Genomic DNA, 9,375 nt, shown 5'->3' with positions numbered 1-9,375 from the left:
GCGGCGGCTCCGGGAGGACACCCGCCGCAGCCGCACCCGCGCACCGCCCCGACGGGAGGAGGCGGCGGCCCGGGGCCGCCCCGAGGCGCACCGCGCCGCCGCCGCCGCCACGTGCCGGCCGGCCCCGCCCCGCCCCCCGCGTGATCGGCCCGGGCCGCGCCGCGCCGTTCTCCCCCGCCGCGCCGCTCCCCTCCCGGCCCCGAAATGCCCCTTTTCAGCGTGCCCAAGGAAGTGGTCGTCGGGACGGCGATGCTGGGGATCGCCTTTGCCACGGGGGTGTTCGCAGGTAAGCGGCGCCGCCCCGCACGCACATCGCGGGGGGGGGGGGGGGGGGGGGGGGGGGAGGGCTGCGCCCTCCCCTTGTCCCCACCGGGGCCGGGACGGGGACCGCAGCGTGCAGGCAGGTCCCCGCCGAGGCCGGGTGGCCGTCGGGGGAGCATCTCCCTCGGCGCTCCCCTGAGCGGGGCTGTCCTGCGGGCCGGGATTTCGCTGGGCTGCGGCGGTAAATACGCTGATGCTATTAGAGCCCAAGCCGCTCCCTGTAATCCAGCTACTGCAGCGTGGGGCCAGGGAGCCGGCGGGGTCGGGGCCAAGGTCCCAGCCCTGCCCCTGCCTGCATTTATTTGGCCAGCCAGGAAACGCCGTGGTGGTGTCCTGGTCACAGCTTTCTCTTCTGGTAACAGTGTCGCTTCCATTCCCCGGGGTCAGAGGAAGTGCGAGGCCACGATCGGGCTGGGGAAGGAGGCTGGTGTTGGGTTTGTAACGCAGTCGCTTGCTTGCTTGCTTACTTACCCTTTGAACAACAGGCAAGTTGCTGAAACAACTCCTTGCAACAGGCAAGTTGCTGAAATAATCTACACCTCAGTGTGATCGTCTGTAAAATAGAGCCATTAACAGAAAATAAAACCTCGAAATGGAAGTGTTCTTTTATAGCAAACAATTATCAGGAGATGTAGAACTGATTTTTTGTTGTTGTTATTTCTTTAAAATATTTGCCCCATTTGGTACAAGAAGCATCGGGCATCAAAGCTGAGATCAGTTCTGTATTTAAGTAGACAAGCAATAATCCTTAAACTTCAGCTTTCAGCACCTACTTCTTTTTGTACACTGGTTTCATGCTAAACAAGCCATTGAGCAATGCCAGATTTTCCCTGGCTAGAGGGCAGGACACTGCCATTAGGAGAACACAGGGCTTGAGAAGATGCATCAGCTGACAGCCCTAAAGACCAGCAGCCTCCATCCATCTGCAAAACAAGGTCCCCAGACTAAGAAAATAGTGTGCCTCATTCATGCTTCTCTCCTTACGCTTGCTCTTTGAGTTTTGATGTGGTTACTTGTTCTGTAAGAATATAACAGCTTGTAGTCTTCACAGTGGCCACTGAACAACACAGTATCCAAGCCTTCCCCTTGTCAGCCTTTGCAGACTTGGGCTGAATATCTTGGAGGTTAAAAAGAAGGAGGAAAAAAAAAAAATTATAGTCCACTGAGCTGTCCAGCTACATTGCATTTTCCTTTTTCACTGGATTTTTCACAGCAAAGGACTCTTTAACTTTTAGCAATACTTAAGTGCTTGCTTTATTTAAGCAGGCAGTAACTGAAAAACGTAAAAGTTCTTATTATTCCTTTTTTTTTTTTGTAGGTAAAAGATACCCTTCTTTAGTTTTTGGGACACCCAAATCATCCAAGAGTATTATTGGGAAAAGTGGTCCTCTCTGGCAATACATACTGGATCACTCTTTGCGGGAACATCCAATTCTAAAGAAGCTGCGACTGGTCAGTATTTTATCCCCCAACGCACGTTTTCTGTTCGGTGCTGTTACTGTTCCACTAGAACCTTTTGATATGGCCCACACCTCGTCCTGAACTGCTGGACTCTTTGTGATATTCCTTCCTCCATCTTATTTGCGTACACATTAGAATTTGTTTTGAACTGGTAATACCCAGACTCTTCAATGTTCAGGGCTACCTAAATGAGTATTTAATAGTATCAGCATATGTTTTAGACATGTCTTTTTATCCATGGCTCCCAAGCCCATGTGTTTGGGCTGCGCTTGATTTTGACTTGAACAGATGATTTCTGTTCATTTTAGTTGGCATATAAGGAAACTGTAGCTCAGAGAGGTGATGTCCTCCAGCAGGCTCAGAACAGACCTCCTGACTCATGATGATTGAGTCATTTCAAGTGAGACAAACTACTCCTGTATAAAAACAATTAAATGGTAAGTACTGGGTCTGGTTGGTTGGAATGAGCCCTAGAGGAAGAAAGGAAATGGGAGGACTGTCCTTTCCATTCAACTGCCGTGGCACAGCCCTGCTTCTCCTCCTGCCCCCTCCTCAGTGCCAGGGGCCCTCCCACCCTGGCACGGGCACAGCTCCTCCAGCTCTGCGCTGTGTAGCCAGGACCACGTGGTCTGACCTTTGGCAACAGACTTTAACCTAGCAGTTCATAAAACCATCCTACATGGTTTTCCATTCCTTGGAGTAATAAAAGCGTAAGTACAAAGGTTATAATTTTTTTAAAAAAGAGTGCATCTGTTTATGTAAATTCACAGAAATAAAGGACTTCACAGTCAAGTTTCCTCTATGGTTCTTCATCAGTTATAACTATTGCCGAGTTTGCCAGAGCCAGGGTAACTTTGGGGCATATTACTGCTTTGAATGATTAGCCACTCCTTATGACATACACCCTGCCCTCCTTAGTTATTGTTAAATTCAAACCAATTTCTGGCTCATAGATGGAGCACGAAACCATCTAAAATGAGAAAGGTAGAAGTATCTGTTTTTCTTGGGGTTTCTCCTAGGTTTTTTTCCCTAGGATATTGTTTTGGAAGCTTTGGGTTTTGTTTGTTGTGATGTTTGTTATTTTTTTCCCCTTTCTAGCTCACCGCTGATCATCCCTGGAGTAAAATGATGGTGTCCTGTGACCAGGCTCAGCTTATGGCAAATTTGGTCAAACTCATTAAAGCCAAGAAAGTTATTGAAATAGGTAAGAGTGTCACTTTGTCCTCTCTGTAGCAGAATAAAGCTCCTGGCTGTGCTTCTCCCAGTACAGCCATGTTTACATAAGATAAGATACCTAAACATAGTAAGGCACTGCATACCTGTCTCGGCAAACAGGTGGGCAAACTACAGTGTGAAAAGTAGTGTCTGATTTGCACTTACTTGCCACTTTGTCTATCTGTGCATTCAGTAATTCAGGCGTCAGCATGGATGTCTCATCAACTCTGAGGCAATCTGAAAAAATAAGATGAACAGATCACTTGGATCTCCAGCAGTTGCAGGACAGGGTGTATTCTTTCCTTCCTGTATCAGTTTCTTGCCAGAAGGAAATATTTTGCTGCACAGGCCCTGCATCCGATCCACTTTCCCTGATGCACCTATGTTAGCAGGATGTCCCAAAGCCAGACTGATGGTGAGCAGCTAGGTATGGGTTCCCACCATCTTCGTTCTTGGCCTGGCTGTTATGATGCCCTGGTATTTTGCTGCTGGTCCAGTCCCTTTGGCTCAGGATTTAGCTCCACTTTTAAATAAGGGTGTTCCTCAGAGATGCAGGACCAGACTCTCCCCTGTGTGTCCAGGAGACTTTCAGAAAAAGCCAACATTAAGCTTTGCTTAAAAAAAAACAAACAAACAAACAAAAAAACAATTCCTCCCAACCTACTGTTACATTAAAATAGAGGGGAAAACCTTTTGTGTCCAGTAACAAATGGCCATCCTTGACTCCATTGGGGTTTTTATTCCTGAAGGAAGCCCTGTAGTTCACTATTTTTTTTTTTTTTTTTCCCCCCACGCACAATACGGTGTCCTGGTTTTGGCTGGGACAGAGTTAACTCTCTTCGTAGTAGCTGGTACAGTGCTGTGTTTTGGATTTAGTGTGAGAACAATGTTGATAACACGCTGATGGTTTAGTTGTTGCTAAGTAGCGCTTATCTTAAGCCAAGGATTTTTCAGTTTCCCATGCTCTGCCAGCAAGCAGGTGTGCAAGAAGCTGGGAGGGAGCAGAGCCAGGACAGCTGACCTGAACTAGCCAAAGGGCTATTCCATACCATAGAACATCATGCCCAGTATATAAACAGGGGGGAGTTGGCCGGGAGGGGCGGATCGCGGCTCAGGCATCGGTCAGCGGGTGGTGAGCAATTGCATTGTGCATCACTGGGGTTTTTTTTCCTTTTTTTCCCCCTCTTCTTTTTTGTTGTTATATTCCTTTTCATTACTATTATTATTGTATTATATTATTATTATTGTTAGTATTATATTTTACTTTAGTTATTAAACTGTTCTTATCTCAACCCACGAGTTCTACCTTCTTTCCCAATTCTCCTCTCCATCCCACTGGGAGCTGGGGGGGGAGTGAGGGAGAGGCTGCGTGGTGCTTGGCTGCTGACTGGGGTTAAACCACGACATATGGTAAGTGTTGATGACTCCTATGATTTTCCTAGGTGTTTTCACAGGTTATAATACCTTGAATATGGCACTTGTCCTGCCAGATAATGGCAGAGTTATTGCCTGTGATATAAATGAGGACTATGTCAAAATTGGAAAGCCACTGTGGAAGGAGGTAAGCAGCCTCTCTTCTGTTACATGTTTGGGACAGCTGCATTTGCATGTCAAGGGATTTTGGTATCTTAGACTTGCACATTCACATGGAAGCATTCCTATCATTAAAGGAGGCTGAGACAGTTCAATTTGGAAAGACAAATAAGTGCTGTCTGGAACCTAGAAATAATAGGAAAAATATCGGAACACCAGTGACTCCCTGAGTGCAACCTACTAACAGGTTATTTCTTGACCACTTTCATCAACTCTCTGTTCTTTTTCATTCTAGGCAGGGGTAGAGCATAAAATTGACCTGCGGATTAAGCCAGCAATTCAAACACTTGGTAAGTAACCTAAAGTACTTTTTTTTTCCCTTCCCTAGAAATAGAAGATGGATGTAATACTGATGAAATCTAAGACCAAATATGCTTGTGGATGTGATCCTTTTGCTAACAGTGAGACAGCTTCTCTTACATTAAAAAAAAACAAAAAAAACCCAAACAGAAAACTTCACAACTTCAGAAGTTCACAGTTTTCCTACATGCTAGCAGAGAGGAAGAAAATGCTTGTCCTGTGTAGTGGGCTGTCCATCGCCTTGTTTAATCTATTGTCAGCTGCTTCTGGGAAAGCCGATTAAAACAGATTAATTAGACAAAGCCCAATTTCTCTTATCCATTGTCCATTCTAAGCAAGTATTTCTTTGTTATAGAAAGGAAGGGTTTTCTGAAAGGGCTGAGGTGCAGAAAAAATACAGATGCCAATATAAAACTTAGGGTATAACAGTTGAATTGTGTCCAGAGGAGTTCAAACTTAGGATGTGCCAAAAGCATGCAAAGCCATTAGAAAGGCAATGACTTTTCTCATTAAAGAAAAGAGAAGATGTGGGGCAGAGGGAATATTAATAAATATTCTGAAAATGCAACAAAATTGCTAGGAATGGAGGAGGCAGAAGAAGGTTTCCAGCAAAGGTGTTTGATGGATCTACAGATCCATCCATAACCTTGTATTACTTCCAAATTCATCCATCCTTTCTAAAGAGGCAAATATTAGCAGTCTGCTAGGATGCACTGTCCTTGAATTCTGATGGATGGCTTTGCCTAGGCAATGCTTCAGACAAAAAGATCCTCTGTTGGCAGAGGATAAGGGCAGATGAGAGGGGTGGCCAAGAACCTTAGGAAGGCAGCAGTCAGCCCCTCCGCGACTGGCAATTTGGAGTTCTTAGTCAAGAAGTCCATTTAGGAGAACTTAAAACTGAACTCCACTTGCCTTGGCCCAGAGAGGGACTACTTACAGCAATCTTTTGCTGTGATAAAGATCTCTGACAGAGTTTGTTCATGACCTGTATCATGACACTTGATCATCAACGAGAGATTAGCATTTAGGACCTGTTCATAAATGTGAGAAAAATCCTAATCCACTTAAGAAAACAGTTCTCAGTCTGCTCAAAAAATAGCTGAAGGTGTAGAGTGTGGCCAGTTTCAAACTGCTTGACTTATTTTTACTGCATCTTTCAGCAGTCCCAGCTATATCCTGCAAGTTTAGAACTACTCCATGAACTTCCAAGTAGGCAGAACTCAGTAACGGAGTGTTTTATGGCATACATCATGCCTAGATTGGTTTCTGCAGGATAAGCTTTTCTAGTAATTAGCTGTAGAGGAATAGGCTGCCTGGTCAAGGCACCAAAACCGTTATTTAATGAGAACTTGAACACAAATGGACAACTGCCTCCTACACAGCATTAACAAGGGTGTAACGACTCACTTTGTTGCTCATCTAGATGAACTGTTGGCCAGTGGAGAAGCGGAAACCTTTGACTTTGCTTTCATTGATGCGGATAAAGAAAGCTACAATGAGTACTATGAAAAATGTTTGCGCCTCATAAAGAAAGGGGGAATAATAGCTATTGATAATGTAAGTACTGCAGTTGTAGTGGTAGTAGCACAGGGAGTTACTGCTTTTGCCTCTGGGAAAGGGAAAAAAAAAAGTCACAGTGGGATTCTAGTAATGTGATTTCTGACCTGCAACTCAGTTGCCAATTGCAACATGTTTGTTCCATGTTTTACAAAGGAGGCTTTTAAAGTTCAACGAATTCCTAAAGTAAGCTATATGGAACACTAATATAAGCAAGGAATAAAACCTTATAGAAGTAAGAAGTAATGTGTTAAATTTATATTAGTACATAAACAGCCTGTGATAACAGAAACTTATCAAATTTTTTGTAATTCATTACAGAGAATGCTCTATATTATTCTGATTTGTCTTGTAGTGCATTTTCTACTATGTACAGTACTTATGCAAGATCAAAGGTAGCACTTGTAATCAGTAACTACTAATAAGTTATCAATTAATAACTTTTACTACAAACAAAGAATGATGTTAAACTTCAGGGTTATGGTGGCAGCTGAATAGGGGCTTTTAAAGATACCTGTGTTTAATCACATCTTTTTTTTATTTTGGCTTCTAATTTGCAGTAGAAGTACAATGAGCCAATTCTGCTGACTCCCAATCTCACTTGCTTGTGAGAGCTCCATGTCAGAGACCACTAGAAATCTGAAATACAACAAATAACACCAATTTCTAGAAAATATGCAGGACCTTTTCCAAAGCTTCCTTTGTGGTCCAAGGAACATATTGGAACAAATGAGGTGCATGACATTTCTTTTTTCAATAGGTCCTTTGGAGTGGAAGGGTGCTAAAACCAAGAAAGGATGACTTGGCAACCCAGAGCATCCACCACCTCAATGAGAAGCTTCTCAGAGATGCACGAGTCAATATCAGCATGCTCCCAATGGGGGATGGAGTCACATTAGCGTTCAAGTTGTAACTGGAGGAAGCCCAGCATATGGGAAAAGACAAGCAGCATCAAATCATCAGGAAAAATGCAGGCAGCAGAGTAAAAAAAATGGTTATTTAACCTATATCTCTACTGGATAGCATAGCCTGGGAAAGTAGGTTTAGGAGCAGCACAATCCTAAGGGCAGCTAAGTTGGGAAGAGAGACTTATTTTGAGATCTACTATGGTTTCTTTTTTTAATTGTAATAAAGCAAGTAAACTCACATGAAGTTGTCCTTGTAAGACAGTGGTTGAAAAAAATCTCCCTCTGTAGAACGACTGAGTTCCAAGTGAGTCAATAAAAGTCATTTTCTGTCCTAAAAGAGGCTACTGAGTAGCAGAATAATCAGTCTTACCATAAAAAGGAAAAGAAGCATTTACTAATGTTAAAAGCCATAATAGAAAAATGGATTTTTTAATTAAATGTACATGACATCAAGGAGATTGCTAGCCTTCTCAAACTAACAATATTGAAAGTCACTGGTAATCCTTGAAGGGTACTATGTAAGAAGCCTCAAATATAGACTGTCTGGGGGGAAAAAATTGTCTTTAAAAGCATGTCAAAGGACAAACAGGATTTCCGATACAGAACACTCCCTAAAATCTTTGTGTGCAAGGTTTTAGTGTTGGACTGGGTTTCTTTAGCCTAGGTAACAGTGCAGGTTCTGACTTTTTTGAACTCAGAATGAGGAAGAGCAAATGGGCAAGAAGAAAACGAAAACAATTCCTCTTTCCTCTCTCCCTCCCACCTGCCCACCAAAGAAGCAACTTGCTAGGTGCTTGTTTCCTAGAAAGTGGCAAGCACAGAGCATTGGTGGCAAGTCTACAGAAAGAAAATGATGATTGTATGAGGATGCAATACAGCTGTTAACTGGCTATTCAAATAATGACTGCAAGCAGAGATTCCCTTCCCTAGGCAGCATGTAATAAAATGATGCTTTTTTCACACCTTAGTTAAGTATTTTTCCTACAGTATTCTTAATTCCTGGTTAACTTCATTTGCTGTTGTCATCCATTACTCTTGTTTCATCCTGATGCATTCTACAAAATTTTTGATCAAGAAACAGTACTTGAAAAAGCTCACCTTACCTGGGACCAATGCAAGAGACTTAAGGGGGTGGGAGGCATATTCTGTTCAAGCTAGAGAATAAGAATCCAACTAATTACTTCTTTCCATGGTGAATTACAAATAGTAATAACTAGTTTTTAGGGCTTTTTAATTTCAGCCTGAAATTCTTATTACACAGAATACCTAATTAAACAAGAAACCAAAACTAGCATTTTACAGACAAAAGCTCCACTGACTACTGTTTTGGGGGATTGATACACTGGAAGGGTATCATATGTATATTGACGAAAAAGGTCACTTTAGATTTGTTGGCCTCTTGTAGGGAAGCTGTATCAGAGCTAAGAGAATCTTTCTTCCATTTACTTAAATAATGCACTTGAATGACTCAAGGCACTGGGGGACAAAGATTTCAAGTCTCAGAATTGTTAGAACTAGCTACTCGGCTCATATTTTTGAAATTTCAGCTGAGTGGGTTGGGTTCTGATAAGCAGCAGAAGTTCAGGGCACAGGTCTTAGCTGTCTCAGACACTCATGGTAGTATACTGCAGTGGGAGAACAATGAAGAAAGGCAGTGTTGCCTGATGGTTTCAGAGTGGGGCTATGAGTGAGGAGATCTCAATTCTATTTCTGTCACTTCCACTTAAAACCCTGATTCAGCAGAGCATGTCAGGATGTGCTTAAGTACTTTGCTGAATTGAGGACTGGCTGCTGTAAAGTAAAATCCATGCCTGGGAGAAGGCCAGGACAAGGTGCATATGGCCCTTAAATGAGGTTTTAAATAGGGCATAAAGCTTACCCAATTTCTTTTTCTGGGTACAGTTTTACCCTCAGAGCTTCAAGCTTCCGTGTGCCTCAATTTTCTTATCTGCATAAAAGAAGTAACACCTTACCAAACTTTTAATGACTATAATAGCTCTCAGATGGAGTGGCTAAAGGA

At 43.2% G+C, this 9,375-nt stretch overlaps 1 protein-coding gene across 1 annotated transcript; it reads left to right on the top strand.

Moving 5' to 3' along the window:
* Window positions 1-200: 200 nt before the first annotated feature.
* COMTD1 (catechol-O-methyltransferase domain containing 1) lies at window positions 201-7,593 on the top strand. The gene is made up of 7 exons (XM_050899036.1): window positions 201-286; window positions 1,640-1,773; window positions 2,881-2,986; window positions 4,440-4,558; window positions 4,826-4,880; window positions 6,314-6,447; window positions 7,208-7,593. Exons 1-7 carry the CDS (start codon window positions 205-207, stop codon window positions 7,358-7,360), a joined length of 783 nt encoding a protein of 260 aa, XP_050754993.1. The 5' UTR covers window positions 201-204; the 3' UTR covers window positions 7,361-7,593.
* The last annotated feature ends 1,782 nt before the right edge of the window (window positions 7,594-9,375 follow it).

Source organism: Gymnogyps californianus, chromosome 6 (assembly GCF_018139145.2).
Source record: "Gymnogyps californianus isolate 813 chromosome 6, ASM1813914v2, whole genome shotgun sequence".
Taxonomy (NCBI): domain Eukaryota; kingdom Metazoa; phylum Chordata; class Aves; order Accipitriformes; family Cathartidae; genus Gymnogyps; species Gymnogyps californianus.
This window is presented reverse-complemented; position numbering and strand designations above follow the sequence as displayed.